Here is a 17,690-nt window from a genome sequence, read left to right as displayed (position 1 = left end):
TGCTCTGGTTAAAAAAAAAAGTCAGTTTCTGTGTCCCTTCATTAAAAGAAACCAACAACAACCAAACAAAAAACCCATTCTTTTCTCATACTGCTATGTCTCCTCCTAGTGACGTCAGGAGCTTGTGTGTGTGTGTTTATTTCCACAGTTTGAATGCCAAGTGGGGAAATGAGTAATGGGAAGAGAGGCTTAAAGGAAGAAGTACCTGTTTTTCTCAGAATATCTTCACTGATCATTAAGGCCTACAGAAGGGAAAACCTGCCTGACACCTGCTCAGCCAACTGTTCCTGCACTGTCACTTTCATCAGAAATGGTATTAAATTGTGAAATATCTTGACAGGCAGAGCAGAGTTAAAGATTTAAAATCCACTAGAGATTTGGGTGCTGAAAATGCAGCTTGTCTCTGAGAGGGGGATTGTACTGCAGGAGCAAAAGAGGAAGCTGAGCTGTCATGAGTAACACAGCTTGCGTAGTGTCAGGGTAACTAACCATGATAGCAAAGCAGCACCCTAAATCTCTGTGCTGACCCTGATACTTGGTCTGACATGTTACTAAGTTTTAAACCAGTTATCAGAGACTTTCTGGATACTGAAACAATAGCAAGAAGGGGTGAACTGCCTATCTTAGCTCCAAAACATGTAACAATGAAGCCTGGTGATTTAATTTTAATAACTTTTATTTAATCTACAGTGTCAATCTTTTCAATCTCAGCCATTTGCCTGTCAGTTATGAGAAGTCCCATGGGTTTATTTTACAGCATCAATGCTTTTTAGTGTGTATCCATGTGTCACTATTTACACTGCTGACCTTTAGGGTCCACTAAATATAGTCAATAAAACATAGTGCAAGGAAAACAGAGTTAATATTAGAAGACAGGCAGTGGTGCTGAATTTTTAAACTAGTGTGTTCAAATCACTTGTTCCTTTCATGAATTCAAGGAGGCTGACATAAAGGTTTCAATTTACCCCTTTCCTACCTCTTGCTATCCTGTTTTTAAAACTCTCAAGTTAAAGCATTGGTCTTGCTTCTCCAATCAGTTTGGATACAGTAAATTATTTTCCCTTCTTTTGAGTCTGCTTTTTCTCTCAGCGAGGGACTGAGATTTCTGCTCACATATCCATAGGACAGAAGCTCTCCAACCTTTTTCAGGAGTCAGGTTCAGTCATTGTGGCTGGTTCACTCATTGAAAGCTGGAGTATTTCTTCATATTCAGCTTCTGACTGTTCCAGCTTAATCTAGTTGCTTTAGATCTTTCCCTAGGTTCCCATGAGCTGCTGCTATTGCTACCAGAGGACTTGCAAAAGGAGCTTCTGGAGCTTCTTTATTCCTTGTTCATTTCTTGTTGCAACTTTCTCATACAAAGTAGTCATTCTTACTGTGAGAACACAGACAACTCTGTGACCATTTAAAAGAACTTTTACACAAGAGAACTAGTTTAATATATTTAATAATCAGAATCTAGAAAAATAGCATCTCAAGAAGAAAACAAGGGATATATTTTTGTCATAATTCCCTCCCATTGCAGCAACCAAGATGAAATAAGCAGATGACTTCAGGAAGGGTGAAAGCTTTGCTTTTAGAGGTTCCTAGCAACTTGGCCTGCAGGAAGAGAACTCCATTTTTAAAAATCTGTTTGTTATGGTTGTTCTGTTGCCTCAAGGGCCTGGCTGATTCAGAGTATCCTTGTTCTATGCACATGAATTGATTTAAGGATTTAAACAGCAAGTGCCTGCTATTGCTAGCTTTTCTAACCCCTGGAATCTCTGATCCTGAGCTTCTTATGCTGAGGAAAGGGACATCTTTTGTGGGGCAACCTAGGGTGCAGGTCAAAGTATACAATTTCTGTTTTTCAGCTGATTCATCCTGAGCTGTTCACTGGCTTTACATAGAAGCTTGCAGCCAGTATTGTGACTACAGAAAACACAAATGTGCATAACTGTGAATCTGGCAAAAACCAGGCAGGGAATCATAGCAGCAGATACAGCTGCCACTGCCTCATCAGAGCCTCCTCTGTGGTGGAGGTGGGGGCCTATTCCTTATGTTTTTGCATTTGGGAATGTGCCTCTCAGCTGCTCGGGGAGCAAACTTTCGTCCGCAGTAGGTGCAGGCAACATAGTCTGGGTTGTCGATGGGAGGCAGTGGGGGCAGGCCTGAGACCTTGCTCCCCTTAGCGAGGGTTTGCTCCACCTGGCGGGCCTGTGACATGATGTGCATGAGAGCCTCGTGCTTCTGTTTCCAGTTGTTCTTTCTGGGTGGTGTTTTACTCTGTGGAAGGGAAAGGCAGTCAGGGCAACTGGGACCACCATCAGCCTCCATCCTCAAACTTACACTCAGAGCCCAACCCATGTCACCTGTCCTGTGCATTCCCTGTTGACATAAAGCCCAGCCTGAGAGGGAGTCAGAAAGACCAGCACAAAGGAGCATGTAAAGGAAATACTGATGGAAACATCAGTATTTAGAAAGGATAACCAGAAAAGCCAGCAGTAGGGCCAAGGAACTAAAGAGGGTTGCTGCATCTCCTTTTTAGGAACAGAGCTGCCTGTTTCCACTGCCTTCATTAACAGATTGTGCTATTATCTGGATTTTCAGTCAGCTCCCTGCAGCCCCTGATGTCACAGAGCTTTACTGCAGCAGAACCACTCTGCATCCTAGCTACAGCAAGGAAGTGAGCTTTCTCCAGTGGTACACCCTTGACACGTTACAAAGCCAAGTCAGGACTCGGGCCTCCATCTATGAGATTTTAAATGGATCTATTTATCCATTTGGCAAGAACCTTTCAGAGACAATAGCTGCATTGTATCCCTTGGCCCCATGTACATGGGAAGGTGCTTGCACCTCAGTCAGAGGTTGAAGTGGAAGGAGTGGGAACAGTAGATGTGGATCCAGGGAGGCAAAGGGACTGCACTTTACCTGAGGACTCCTTGAGCTCTGCTGCTGCTGCTGCTGATACTGTTCCAGTTCTGTTCCCCTAGCTCTGGCCTTGCTAGAGTCAAACACTTTCCTCTTGGAGTCTTGGTTCTTGCCACAGATACTCATGTGTTTCTCAAGCCTTTCGCAGAGAAACTTACGTTTGCAGAAGCTGCACTGTCCAAAGCCCTCCTGCTCCGCAGCACTGGCAGCCTGCATGTGAGGCATCTCTGCAGATGGGTGGGCATCAGAATCTCGGTCTGAGAGGGCAGAGAGCGAAGGGCTCTGTTTGGGGACCAGTTTTGAACAAGAAGCTAAATGCTCCATGGGGATGTTGTCTTGTATTTTGCTGTTGTTTGTTTTGTTGTGTTTTGCGACCACCAGCCACTCCTTGAGGTTCCCCACGGCCAGTTCTTGGGGGTGGGGAATGGTGCCAGGCTTGGGGATGGAGTCCTCTGCAGACTGTGCCCCGCTGAAGGTCCCAACACCTGGCGTGTCTGCAGCTCTGAAAGTTTTCTCTTCAGGGTGCCTCGTGGCCTTTTGCTCATGGGTCCTCTCCACTTCACTTTCTCTTCTCTTCTCTACCTTGATAAGCTCCTTCTCTCTTTGAATCCTCCTAAGTGTCTCCTCTGTCCTCTTTAGCTTCTCTCCAAGAAGGGCCTTTTTCTTTTGAATTGCCTCTTCTAGGTTCCTTCTATCTTCCTCCAGCTTTAGGATGTAGGCCAGCTCTCTCCTGCAGAGATGGAGAGCTGATGGTTCAGGCTGTCGTGTCCAAGGGCAGAGCACTGCAGCTAACTGAGATCTCCCAGCTGGAACCATCTCTTTGCTTATTGAGCTTGATTTACTATTTGGAGCTTCCTGCTCGTGGGGGGAACTTCCAGTGCTGAGCAGTGGATCGCTTGCACTCTTGTGGTGAGAAATTGGTTGCAGGGGATATGCACGGTCCACTCCTTCTTTATGTCTGCCTAAGGATTTAGCTGACAGAGTGCAGGTCTGGTTGATGAGATACTTGCTCTCTAGTCCACCTGACTGAAAGCCTCCATGTCTGGGCTTGTCCTGAGTGCTTTCTGCAGACATAGAGTAGGAATATCTTTGGTTCTTTTGTGCATAGAGATATTTTAAACTTTCCTCTTTGTCAAGTATGAGTCTACGCTGAAAGTTGTCCTTCTGGTATTTCAGTTGGGAACCAGGAGAAAACTTAGTAGCTTCCACCACAGGAGCCGCCGGTGGAAAAAAATCCATTCAGTGCCTGAGAAAGAGCCTGAGATTAGAAGCTAAGCCATTACAAACAATTTTATCCAAAACTGGACAAATCTTCTCCTAACAGTTTATGCATGGACGCTGCAGACAGAGGTTATAAGTATTAGTAAAGGTTTTGAAACTTTCCTGCTTTCTATAAATCTTTACATTCCTTCCATCTAGGGAGTTTCCATGCTGCCTCTTCCAGTCCCAACCGTTTATGCAGACAGAAATAAGACACACTTTTATTTCTCTTTCTGTCTGAGCATTTCCTTACCATGGTAGCAGCAGAAATATACTGCAATGACAGAGGAATTGTTCTAGTACCCAGCCAGTTCCCCATAACGTGTCCCTTCAATTTGTCACACACATCTGACATGCAGGAGTCCGACCAAGCTCGGCACGATCTTCCTGTGGCTCGTTCCACCACATTCCCCGAGGCACGGCGGGGCGAGCGGGGTTACCTGCGGGGCTGCGCCCGGCGCTCCGCCGGCCTCCCTCCTCGGCAAGCTGCGCGCCGCCCGCTGCGCTCACGTCCCGAGAGACCCGACCCCTCCTGCCGCTGCCGCTGCCGCTGCCCGCGGCTCCCGGAGCCCCGGCGCGGAGCTGTGCCCGCCGCGCCGCCCTCGCGCTGCCGGCGGCTGTTGCCGGGAGACCGGCGCCGCTCCGGCCGGCGCGCGCCCCTGGATCGCTCCCGGCCGCGCGGCCGTTCCACCGCGGCGCGAGCGCGGCGCCCGTGGGCGGCCCTGATGCATTATTCATGAGGTGGTCCGAGATGCACCATTCGTGAGGCGGTCCTGTATGCATTATTCATGAGGCCGTCCGATACGCATTATTCGCGAGGCGGTCGGATCGGCATTATTCATGAGGCGGCGAATGAGGGACCGGCCCGACCCCGCTACGGCTCTTCATTGGCCGCGGGAGGGAGGCCACGCCCCCGTCGCCCGGCGCAGGCGCAGCGGGTCGCGCGGCGGCTGCGGCAGCCGGCGAAGCGGGAGGCGGCGGCGGTGCCGCCATGGCGGACGGCGAGGGCTTGGTGTCCGTGGACTACGAGGTGCACGGCAAAGTGCAAGGCGTGTTCTTCCGCAAGTACACCCAGGTGCGTGCCGCGGTCCCGGGGGCGTGCCCGCTGCCAGCCCGCTGCGGGCGCCTTGGAGGGGCCGAGCCCGCGGCTGAGGGCTGAGCACCGGCTGCTGCTAAAGGGGACCGGCATCGTGGTGCTGCTGGCAGCCCGGCCGGGTTTTGTAAGCATGACTGAAGAGAGAGTTTCAGCCCCAGTATTTTGCGTGAAAGAATATATTGAGTAGTGGAGTGAATCCTCTGCTGCTTTCCTGTTGCCTGAGCCACAGGAACTTCCTTGGAGGTCTGTGTCTTGCCCACAAAATTGGCTCCTGTATGCGAATGCTGTTCTATTGCTCTCTTACAGTTTGGATTAACCTCATTTTCCTCTGCATTGTCTTCTCAGGCAGAGGCTAAGAAGCTGGGGCTTGTTGGCTGGGTCCAGAATACCAGCCACGGCACTGTGCAAGGGCAAATCCAGGGTCCGGCTGTCAGGGTGCGGGAGCTGCAGGAATGGCTCAAGAAGATAGGAAGTCCCCAGTCCCGGATCAGCCGGGCAGACTTCAGCAATGAGAAGAAGATCAAGGCGCTGGAGCACAAGGAATTCCAGATTTTGAAGTGACTTTGTCCAGGAAGAAGCAAATTCTGAAGCGTGAGCTGCGCTCATGGAACATTGCCCCTCTTCCTCACTCGTTCAGTCAGCCAATGTTCAGCTTTAGAGAGCTTTATTTTATTAAATTTCTAATTTATTGTTTTGTTAGTTTGATGCTCAGCTTTTCACAGAATTCCTGTGGATGGAGGAAGGGCTGTGTTGTCTCTGTTAAAGGGGCTGTTCAGGGCCAGAACCTCTGTTTCCAAGTGTATGTGGTTTCGGGAGTTGTACATGAGATAAAAGTGAAATTTGTAGTGTGGTGCTCACGTGAAGAAAATCACAGGGTCAGTGCCGCTAGAAAACATCACTAAAAATATTATTTCTATGTACTGAATGTCTCAGAAACAATTTATTTTATCCCAGAACTTCATATTTTCTGTAGAATAAAATTGCTTGGATTTCACCTTCTCTGTGGAATGGATGTCGGATGGAGGGTCTGAGTGGATGACAGCCCTCGGAGCGGGGTCTGGTTGCCAAATCTGCCCCTCAGTCTCCCCGCTCGGTGCCGCTGTGCGGGAATGGCCAGCGGGGAGCCGGGCCGAGCTCTCTCCTTCCCCGGCCTCCTTGGGCCCAGTCGGAAGGGGGTGTGGGGGGGGAAACTACAACTCCCGGCGTGCTCTTCGCCGGGTCCCGCCCGCCCGCGGCTGCGCACGGGCTGTCGGCCCGCGCGAGGGGCCCGGAGGCCCGGCCCCGGCGGTCTCGCGCTGCGGCCGTTGCGGGCCTGCCCCGGTCCGGTGGGTGCTGAGGGGCCGGGGCGGGACGCGGGAGCGGGGCCCGGGGCGGCCGGGGAGAGGAAGCAGAGGGCGCTCCGCCCGTGAGGGGAGGGCACGAACAGCGTGTGCTGGCGAGCTGAGCCGCGGGTCCGCGCTGCCCTCCTCAGCCCCCGCGGCCAGGCAGCCTCCGCAGACCTGTCCCAGCGGCGGCACCGGGTCCCCAGGCACGGCTAGCAGGCCCCTTGAATGCCACTAGGAAACCACTAGGCGCCAAGGACTTGAAAACAGTGGGTTCCCTTTCGCATAAACAGCTTGCTCTTTGTGCCTGACACCCATTGCTAAGCGTGCTTTGCTCCTTTCCTGCGTAAGTAGCAGCAGATGCTATTTGACCAGGACTGTCAGTTTTTGTGGGGATGTAAAAACGGGAGAAAAGCATCTTTCTGCCCACTTCTTGGTGATATTTACTCTATAATTCTGATGAAAATTGCAGTAGAAACCTTTTGCTTACAGGTTCTTTGAGTTTTGCCTCACACGGTAGGAGTGTGATTTGGATATGTTAAGTTTGAGAACACAGCATGTTGTTAGTAAAGAGCTTAGGCTCAGGCTCTGGCTGTCTACCCTGAAGGCGCTGACAATGTGTAGTCAGAGCATGAGCATGAAAATAATCACAGAAAAAGCCTCTGAATGCCAAGAAAACTAAGAAAAGTGTATCTATGAGGATGAATGAAATAAATCAAAGTCTTTTCAGGTCTTTAATTTGTATTTATTTAATTTTTCCCCCTTTATCTCTCAGTGTTTTAAGGAATATGGAGCAGTGAGCTCCCTGCAGTTTCTTATGGCTCTCATCTATCAGATTTTGACATGATCAAACGTTTGGTGGAAGATGTGCGAGCCAGGCTGCGTTCTGGAGTCACTGTCAACTCACTCGGGCAGTGTGTTGAGGAGCTTGTCCTCAATAGCATCGATGCCAAAGCAACATGTGTAGCTATCAGGGTGGATTTGGAAGCTTTTAAGATCCAGGTGGTGGACAATGGCTCTGGGATTGGGAAGGAGGACCTAAAGGCTGTTGGAAAACGCTACTTCACCAGCAAGTGCAGCTCAGTGAGAGACTTGGAGAACCTGACTTTCTATGGCTTCAGAGGAGAGGCTTTGGCAAGTATAGCCAACATGGCTAGTGTAGTGGAAATCTCATCTAAGACCAGCAGGACAGCAAAAACATTTATGAAACTGTTTCACAATGGGCAAGCACTGGAAGTATGTGAAGCTGAGTTGAACAGACCAAGTGGCGGAACTACAGTCACCGTGTGCAATTTGTTCCATCAGTTACCAGTGAGGAGAAAGTGTATGGATCCTGTGCTGGAAATTGAGAGAGTGAGACAGAAGGTAGAGGCTGTTTCGCTAATGCATCCTTCTGTTTCTCTTTCCTTAAGAAACGATGTTTCTTGTTCCATGGTGCTTCAGCTCCCTAAGACAAGAGATGTGTACTCTCGCTTTTGTCAAATTTATGGACTGGGCAGATCCCAGAAGTTGCGAGAAATAAATCACAAGTCTGGGGGATTTGAGATAAATGGTTTTATCAGTACTGAGGGACATTACAATAAGAATATGCAGTTCTTGTATGTGAATAGGAGGCTTGTTTTAAAGACAAGACTACATAAACTAATTGATTTTCTATTAAGAAAAGAAAGCCTAATTTGCAAGGCTAAGAGTGTCCCTGCAAGCCGACAGGCTAATTCAAGTCCCGGTCGCCATCGCTGTGGGCCAGAGTTGTATGGGATCTTTATTCTCAATGTAACCTGTCCATACAGTGACTATGATGTGTGCCTGGAGCCTGCAAAGACTCTGATTGAGTTCCAGAACTGGGATGTTCTTCTAACTTGCATAGAGGAAGGAGTGAAAATATTTTTGAAACGAGAGCATTTATTTATTGAACCTTCTAGTGAGGACATCAGAGAATTTAATGAACACAATGACTTTTGTTTACATAATGCTCCAGTTCTGAAGCCTTCAATTCTTGATGAGAAGAGCATCCAGGAAAATTTTAAGAAAGCATGTAATGAAATTGTGGATTCTTATGAAATATGTAGCTTGCAATCAAAAGATGTCAAGAGGAAATCCATTACTGGGAAAAAAAGTTCAAGTCTTATAGAGTCAAGTAAAAATGTACAGGAAACTAACAATGCCCCAGTTCAGAACACTGCTGAATCATCTGATCCATGTAGAAACAATAAAGCAGAGATTCCATTGCCAAGCAAAGATGACACAGTTTCTGATTTAATTAAATCAAACACCTCAGAACAGAAGCCAAAATACACTAGCGGTTCCCAAAAAGTATCTGATACTCGTCTGAAACCTTCAGAACATCTTTGTTCCTCTTTCAGTGGAGGAGCCAGATCAGAAATAAGGGAAATAGATGGTTGTGGTGACCTAGAGGATTGTGCAGAGAATAATATAAAAGATGTGGGCAGCCAGCAAGGTCGAGTAATGCAGGAAAGCAATAAGGTTCTTGTCTTAAATAAGGATGTTATTCAATCACTGCTTGAGAGAGAAGACCCCACTGAAACAGCAGTGGGACCTGAAACTGTCTCTAGAAGTTCATTAATAACACTGCGTAATGCAAGAAGAAACAGGGGGGCAGCTGCAGTGATAGATGATGCCAGAAGAGGGGCTGTTAGTTCAATACCATTAAAGTCGCGCCTTACAGACCTTATAAAAAGTGTTGTGCAAAATGAGTCCCCACGCGACTGTGAGCAGACAGAAACAAATCTTGCATCAAACTCGCAGTGTAGGCCTGCCCCTGTCAGTGCCAAGGATATTTTTGACCATAAAGTAAATGTTGTGATTCAGTCTTCAAATGCTAAGGGTATTTCCAGTAATGCTAATAAAGAATATACAGCTTCTCTTACCAGAGAAGTATGCAAGACTGATGGTCATGAGAACAAAGCTTTGTCACATCGGGCGAGGGAGGAGACAGCTCTGCCTGCTGCTACCAATAAACGACCTTATGAAACATCGAACAGTGCGGAATTGCCACTGGCAACTTCTTCAGGTATTCCTCGCAAGAGAATTGTTATCAAAAACACTAGAAGGCAGATAGCTGCGCCAAGATCACAGCCCTCTAAGAAACTGAGCTTGTCCACACAGCTGGGATCATTAGAGAAGTTCAGGAGATATTATGGGAAAGTTAAGTCTACACTACCAACACCCACGTCAGAGCAAAATGAATGTGGTCTCCCAGTTCTTAATTCAGAAACTAACTCTGACTTTTCAAAGGATGGGAATGGCAATCATGATAACTTTGGCAGTTGTGAAACTCCACCTGCAGCAGAAGATAAAGATTCTAATAATATTAGCCAAGGTTTTGGTTCCTTGGAAAAGACTTCATTTTGCAGTGGAGAAATGTCACAGGACAAACGAGCCCTTTGTCAGAGTCCTTTGACATTGTCTGATTACTCTCTGGTTAGTAACAAAACCACAAGTTGTAGAAGATCTCCAGGATCATTATCATCCAAACTATCCAGAATGAAAACGGATCACAAAGAAGTAGAACAACTTGGTGAACAGTTCCAAACAGACTCAAATAGAAAAGATGTCCATTCTTTTGATTGTGAATCCTCAAATAATGCTTTTTTGTATAATGTTTGTCAAGCATACAAATCCTCAGTGGAAAAAATGATGGAGTGTAAGTCCAGCATTTCTAAGGAAGCTGTGTGCTTGCAATCAGATGGTGTGATAGCAGAGTCTGTGAAGAGTCCTGTCAGCTCATCACCACTCAGCAGTATAGAAGGAGAGTACACAGTCTCTTCAGTTTTAGCATCACCTGCTAAAAATGATTGTACTGACATCATCTGTAAAGACAAAAGTACATTAGGTGAATCCTCAGAACAAAATATGAAAGATACTGAGGTTCCCCATGTGATCTTGCAGAGGCACTTGGAGTTCTCTGATGACAACACGAGCACAGGCAATCTGAGGAATGATTCTGTCTGGCTCCAAGATTTCGATGCTTTATCGGGTAAGACAGTGTACATCAATAAAGCAACTGGACTCAGCACCTACGGCACTCCTCCTTGTGAAGGATTTCAAACTGCCTGCATTCAAGATATAACAACAATGGCTGTGAATGTTGTTTCACAAAATGGTAAGAGGGGTGGTGGTTGTAAAAATGGAATGAGGAAAACTGTTCTTCTAGGTGCATGAAATAATCTTGCTGGCAGTACCTGAGAGCTTTTACTGCATTAGTCTTTACCTTATAGTTAATAGCTGCATGGAAAACAAGAAAGTGTTGGGAACTATGGAGACAGTAAAGCATTAACAGTAAAGATATTAAAAAATCTTTTAAAATAAAATGATAAAAAGAAATGTCAGCAGCAGGACAATTAACTGATAGCTGCCTAGTTTTCGCTGGGCATCATGACATTCTCTGTGATAACAGTTACACATAACTTGTCACATATAAAGTGAGGAACATACTTCAAAGGAGGTGTACCAGAAAAGTACTGTGTTTTTTACCATTTTGTCCTAAACAGCTATGTTTCTAAGAATGTGTAGTTAAAGAGAACCTTATATTTAAATGATCTTTTTTCAAACTGCATACAAAATTTAAAGCAATCCTTGAAAGATAAAGAAAAAATCTAAATTCATTGAGAATGTGTAGTCTCCTGTCCATGGATTTTAGAAGGGCTGTTCTTTCTCACTTTGTAGCAGATGTTGTACAGCATTGTTGATTTTTTGATGGTGGGCCTTTTCCAGTAGTGAAAGAATCCTGCATAGTATTATTTTTTTCACGGGCACAGTGTTCATGAGTCTTGCAGATCTGTCTAGGAATATCTCTATATTCCTGATCTAGTTTGTCTGTCTAGTACTGTCTTTGATAATTTTCCCTTTAAGGGAAAAAATATCCGTGTTCTTGTTTTGCATTCTATCTGTAGGCAGATTGTATGAGTGAAGATACAGCCATTCTTGGTGTAGACTTTATTTTCTACTACATAAATTATTTTGAAAAAGTAGTTTGGACTTCTTTCTAGTTATCATGTTAAAAATTTGTCTAGTCAATTGTCATGGCCTCTGGTTTGTTCCATTTTTGTCTGTTACTTCCTTGTTTGTCACCAGTCACAGAAACACTGGTGCAGTAGGTGTTTCAGTTGTTGAGCTATTCCCCTTTATGTATAATAATTGATGCCAAAAGCTTTTAATATCTATCTAATTATCTGAAGAAAATTTGATGCAAGTTTTTATTAAGCAAAACTATTTGCAAGCGCAAATATACACTTTTTGACTAACATTTTTGTTTCTGTGGTATACCAGTTTTGTTGCTCACAGTACTCTTTAGTAACCAGCCAAAGCCCTGAGATGCAGAACTTGACCTTCTATCCAAAATGTTGGATAGTGCATTCATGTTTATAGAGATATGTACCGTTATGCTTTCAGATGATGTGCAGTCTGTAGGCTTTGAAGACACGTATTGTATTGCATCTTTTTACCTCCCATGGCACTGTCCTTAGCCTTAGCATTGGTGTTACTCTTTGTTGTATCAGTGGTGCCAGTCTTTCTAACTCTGCCAGTTCTTTGGCAATATGTCTGATTTTATTCTTTACTTAGATTAAGAGCTGGACCTCACAATTCTTCACAAGGTGTTTGAACTGTGGCTGGATCCTGTAGGTCTTAGGTTTTCAAAGTTCAACAAACACATTCTTTCATATGTTTTTGAAGCAATGGATGGTTGCTCCTTTCAGCCATAGGAATAAATATAACTGTGTCCTAACACAGCATTCATGTCTCTTAATGTTGAGCACTGTTTTGGAGTGCTGTTAAGACCCAGGAGCAGAATCATTTCCTCACTTGTATGCTTTCATTTTGGTTTTTAGAGTAGTGTCAGTAACCCCATGTTGTGTTAGAATTTGACTTAGAATTTCATAGCCCCTAAGAGCAGCATCTCGTACACAATTCTAGGGAAGTTGCACTGCTTAGCAATAGGTGGAAGTAGGTAAGAACAATCCATACCCTCTTTTTCATGACAGCAGTGGCTGTCTGACATCTTTTCCAGCCACAAGCCACGTGCTCAACAGAGATGTTAGGTTTTGTAAACCAGACCCAGGCAGCTTCGTACTGATTAAACTGATTGCTACAGGAAAATTCATCAAACTTCATTTCATCATTGGATGCCTTTTTTAACAATGCATTTGTAGTAGGAAACTATCCTAGCTCAACCTGGTCTTTATTGTTATGCCAGCTATATTTGCAATTTTTGTTCCTTACATTATGTTGTGTCATTACACTGGAATATCTTCATGATCTAACTGAGGCAAGTGAAAATGAATGCTCAAGCATGGTAGTTGTATGGGGTTTGCCTGCATGAAGTATATACCTTACTATCCTCTCCACCTTTTCTGATGCTACTTGTCAGAAGAATCATATTAATAATATCTCACCAGCCTTGGAGCAAGTAAATCCTACCTTTCTGAGCAATATATATCTTGAACAAGGATTTTTCCTTCAAAAAAACACCAGGGAGATGACTCTTTGTCTATCACATGTATAAAATACTGGACTTGTTTTGTTACAGATGGTAGATTCTTCCCTGAACTTGAGAGATATTGTCTTTTCATGACAATAGTTATAAAAGTTATGCCAGAGTCTGAATTAGGCAGCACTCTTCAATTTGCCGCAGTTTAGCAGGAACTACATCAGGCCATTTTGTCCTTTCCTCTGGGTTTTGTGACAATGGGATGCTGAGTTACTCTCCAGTGCTGGGCTGCCCATTTGGATTCTTGAAAGGATTCTCAGTCCCCAGGGTCACTAGTCCTCACTGGAATGGAGCCAGCAGTCAGGAGTCTATAGACTGGCCCAAGATTTTATAGAGCCTTTTCACACTGAGCTTATCAGCACACAGCTCGTTTTCTTTGGCATTATCACTCTGCCTCTTTTCCTGAATGCACACCCTTAATTTCTTGGTAGAAAGGAACTTTATTAATTCATTATTATTTCACAAAGAATAGAAGACTGAATTGTACCAAAGGAAGGGTGAAATGTTTACCATCGTGCTGGAAATCTGAGCCACTTTTCTTAATACTCTTGATAACAATACAAGTTTGTAATATTAAATCATTTCTGGGTGGGTGAGAACATATTGTTGGACTAACTCTGTTACCTCATGTGGGCTCACTGACTTGTAGTTTTCAGTTTTACAAATTCCTGATAACTGTATTAAATATTGATAGGAATGGTGATAGACTGACAGTTTTGCTGCTCCTTAACAGAGGGAATTCAACAATGTTTTGATCTCTGATAGACTACTATGTGCATCCTTTCTCTTTGGGGAAAAAACACTTCTGGTTGCACTAATTCTGGAAATAATTATTACAAGTTTAAGGCAGCAGCCAATTTTTACATACAGTCCTGCAGAAACCATGGTAATATTTTTACATTTCCTAAGGTGTGTATGTCTGATAATTCTCAGCTTTTTACTATGTGTTGTTATTTCTCAATGTCAGGTTGCAGAATCTGTGCGATACTCGAAATTTTACAGGGCTAAGCACATGCTCCTTTATAAGAATATGATAGATGTATAGCTTTTAGTAATTTTGCTTGCTGCTTATTAGCAGCAGTAAATTTATTTCTTTGTTTAGGGTTTCAGTTCAGATGCCATCCCTTTAGAAGTGAGATTGTGCTTCCCTTCCTTCCTAGACCTCAGAAAGAGAAGACTCAGACAAGCCAGAATCTGAGAGGTAGGGCCAGCTTTCCAGGACACAGTGTTCTGTGGTAAAAACAAATAAAAAAATTCTCCCAGATGTCCCAACAGGAACCAGAATTACTCAAGGTCTGTTAACAATGGGACTGTGTGAGTCATCTCAGATCTAGAACTGGAAAAAAAAATTTTGGGTTGAAGGCAGGTTAAAGAATACTTATTTACAGGATGAAATACCCAGTTCTTTGTTGAATTATGTCATGAGTTTAAAGAATAATTACCTACTCACTTCTTTGTATTCATTCCAGCCTTGGAATGTGAAAAATAGCTTCAATCCTCACACTTTTTTTTTTTTGGAGTGGAAAGGATGAAATAATCTTTTTGGTATGTAACTTTGTCCAGAGGGAGTGGGTAGCTAAACAGGTCTTTCTTTCCCTACAATCCCTCCACCCCTTTTCCAGGCCTATTGAATTGTGCTGTAGCATTTTTAGGAGTCAGAAGGATGCACACTGCCCTTCCTAGTTAAAGCAAACGGTACAGAAGCCTAGTGCCATGTTCCATTATTTATTTGTACACTCTCCTCTTTTTGTGAAGGAAAAAAAAGAAATAATACCTGAGTGAGGTTGAGGTCCCCAGTGAACATTCTATTGACAGATGGTGGTAGTTCCTCTATTATCTGTGTGTTCTTTCCTAGATGCTGAAGGGGAATCCCTCCAGTCATTGCTTTTGGAATGGGATAATCCTGTTTTTGTTCCCTGCCCAGAGGTAAGTATTACCTTGCATCTCGTGCTGAAATAGGAATAATTTTAGATTTTTGTTATTTTCTGACATTGGGTCCAAAATTGCAAATGTAATGATTGTTGCATATAAATTATCCATGGATATATTACACTATGGACCTGGAAGTTTTGGTTTTTACAGACTGTTTAGATGCAAGTCATTGTTGTGGGTTTATTCAAAGAGAGGCAGGTATCAGGCTAATCTTTCATTTTACATAATTCCAAAACCAAAACATTGTAAACTGTCTTTCCCTCTACAGAGATAGTCATCTCAAAATTAGAAGTTGTCGAATGGCAAAATTGTAATATAGTGTCTGTCTGCTTTGTGGACAGAGATAAAATAACCCAGGTTTGAACAGGTCTTAAAAGTGTATTTTAACATAGCTGTTTTTAAAGCCTGGCAGCGTTACAGCATGTGAGAGGGAAACAATGTTGGAGCTTTTATAAAAACTTCCTTTGCTGTCATGAGGTAGCATTATCTTTAATCCTCATGTTGTGTGTGTGTAAACATATGTATGTAACCATTTCCACCTGCGAACAATAGGCATGGAGTGCAAACCACCTGCTGGTGAGTTTCTGGAAGGGAACACTTCTGTTCAGCCTTGCAGTGACGTGTGCTCTGACTCATTCCGGGGTAATGCAGCCTTTGTAATGCCATCCCCTGAGAGCTCACGTAGGCTGATCATTAACTTCAGCTTTTGATAGCTACTTGGAATCAGCTGGATGCATTGAAATTAGCAGGTAATAGCCAGATGGGAAAGATACGTGGTGGTAGAAGCACAGGTATTGCCAGATGGTTTTTTAGTTGCTGTTATTCTTGTATAGAAAGCTTGGTTTGTGAAATGCAGAGTTATTTCTAGTTTTTGTTAAAATGGTTCATTGGGAGTATGTGCTCTGTGTGTTTGGGGTTTTTGTCACACTGTTGAGCCTTTCCTTGATGTGGAATCCTGTTTTTACAGATTGCAGTTGATGTGACCAGCGGTCAGGCTGACAGTCTGGCTGTGAAAATTCACAATATCTTGTATCCTTATCGTTTCACCAAAGACATGGTTCATTCAATGCAGGTACAATATAATCTATTACTAGCTTTCATCCCTGAAATCCTACTCAGCAGATGGGATTTGCTGATGTTCCTGCTAGGAAAGAAATATCCAGGAAAACAGTTCACATTCCTAATTTTCACAAGCACTAGCAGAATTCTTGGCCATATGTGATACCAGCAGACATGTGTGTCTTGCCATATCCTGGTATCATCTCATGGTTATCCAGCTATCTGCAAGTGACTCTAAAGTTACTTGACTAGTATGATTAGATCAAAATCAAGAGATAGCCCTGTTACTGCTGCTTAGAAACACTATTAACTAAATAATAGTTCAAAGTACAGTTTTTATATTTGTTGTTTAGCATTTCCTTAGTTCTTATTTCTATTAAATCTGTGCCCTGTATCTTCCTTTTTTATTTACCTTAGACATGTAATTCCTTAGTAGAGTGATTTCAAAATCAAATCCAAATTTTAATGGAAAAACTTGAAATTTCACCCTAAAATTTATGTCTGCACTTAAAAGTGATTTTTGATAGTGGCATAATAACATCAAGTTTTATTATTTCAGTGGTTTTTTAATCAAATGTTTTGAGTGTTAAAAGCTAATGTAAATATAAGTCTTCAGCTTACATATGCGATGGTTTGCTTGGGGAGGAATGCCGGAGTGGATTCTCTCCCTCTCTTGCATCCCAGTGACAAAAGGCCTACAGGTCCAGCTGACACTTCTCTTATGCAGTCAGGCTGCTGACTTTGAGATTGCAGGTTCTGACTCTGTGAGGCATGGTAATGTTCATGTCCATGGTGGACAAGGATTCAAATGATTCCCTTACTTATGTTGTGAGTGCATGAATAATAGGAATAAATAAAGTTACTGTAGTGAACAGGTTCTGTTTCACAAAGACAAGAGAGGAAAGATGGAGAATAGAAGGTACCATTTGTCTGTTTTCTCATAATAGGAACTGTTCTTTAAAACTTACTGAATGTTTCTGTGATTACCTGTATTGTGTTTTCCTTTCTACGTTTTCAAGAAGGCAAAACTAGAGGAAGTTACTACTTTCTATCTCTGAAAAAACAAAATACTACCTCCAGTACCCTACAGCAATTTTGAGAATCTCTCTACAAAGATTAAAAGCAGAAAATGTTGCATCATGCAACAGGAAAAGAATAAAAAGAATCATTAGTCTTGTGTCCCTGCAAAGAAATAGAGTCATCCATTAATTTTTACCTACCAGGTGAACAATGCACATGTTGTGAAACAGAGAATTCAGGGTGAGCTGTCTATGTAACATTGGGAGAAATTCCTCCATAACACCATATCTGTATATTTGAAGTCTAACAATAAGATACTGAAAGCATTGTGCACCTCATCTCAGTATTGCATGTTGCTCTGGTTGATTTCTGATGCTTGAGGGGAAAGTGGAATCAAGTCACAGAGGCAAATTCTGCATCAAAAATGAAGGGAAAAACTGCATCCTTTCTTCTGCGGGTGATTAGCAAGTTAAAAAAAAGTTGTTTGCATTCTCTTTTGGTGATAGCAACAGATCAATTACTCAGAGTCACTGTGCACAGCTTTCATTCCCAACTCAAGGAAGTTTCTACATGGCCATTTCAT

General features: G+C 43.6%; 3 protein-coding genes across 3 annotated transcripts; 2 read left to right on the top strand and 1 right to left on the bottom strand.

Annotated features, from left to right (window-relative positions):
* Positions 1-1,503: 1,503 nt before the first annotated feature.
* ZC2HC1C (zinc finger C2HC-type containing 1C) lies at positions 1,504-4,666 on the bottom strand. Its single transcript, XM_054276035.1, has 3 exons — positions 4,611-4,666; positions 2,911-4,156; positions 1,504-2,265 (listed from the first exon to the last, which is right to left on the bottom strand). Exons 2-3 carry the CDS (start codon positions 4,147-4,149, stop codon positions 1,999-2,001), a joined length of 1,506 nt encoding a protein of 501 aa, XP_054132010.1. The 5' UTR covers positions 4,150-4,156; positions 4,611-4,666; the 3' UTR covers positions 1,504-1,998.
* Positions 4,667-5,010: 344 nt separating this feature from the next.
* Positions 5,011-6,260, top strand: ACYP1 (acylphosphatase 1). Its single transcript, XM_054276007.1, is given in 3 exon segments — positions 5,011-5,120; positions 5,122-5,245; positions 5,612-6,260. Coding segments are annotated over 3 exon segments (450 nt in total). The 3' UTR covers positions 5,828-6,260.
* Positions 6,261-6,534: 274 nt separating this feature from the next.
* Positions 6,535-16,267, top strand: MLH3 (mutL homolog 3). The gene is given in 6 exon segments (XM_054275211.1): positions 6,535-6,591; positions 7,373-10,711; positions 14,199-14,297; positions 14,952-15,022; positions 15,996-16,170; positions 16,173-16,267. Coding segments are annotated over 5 exon segments (3,681 nt in total). The 5' UTR covers positions 6,535-6,591; positions 7,373-7,431; the 3' UTR covers positions 16,229-16,267.
* Positions 16,268-17,690: the final 1,423 nt, after the last annotated feature.

The sequence above is a fragment of the Melozone crissalis genome, unplaced genomic scaffold (assembly GCF_028551555.1).
Source record: "Melozone crissalis strain CALT ecotype California unplaced genomic scaffold, PUWL_Pcris_2 ptg000018l_1, whole genome shotgun sequence".
Taxonomy (NCBI): domain Eukaryota; kingdom Metazoa; phylum Chordata; class Aves; order Passeriformes; family Passerellidae; genus Melozone; species Melozone crissalis.
Note: the sequence above shows the minus strand (reverse complement) of the source record. Positions and strands in the feature narration are given on the sequence as shown.

What these genes read in the sequence shown, in the direction of transcription:
- ZC2HC1C (XM_054276035.1), bottom strand. Translation starts at nt 4,149, where the DNA reads ATGGATTTTTTTCCACCGGCGGCTCCTGTGGTGGAAGCTACTAAGTTT. An exon ending in AGAGCTCAAGGAGTCCTCAG is followed by an intron (nt 2,266 to 2,910) that starts GTAAAGTGCAGT and finishes TCCCTTCCACAG; the next exon opens with AGTAAAACACCACCCAGAAA.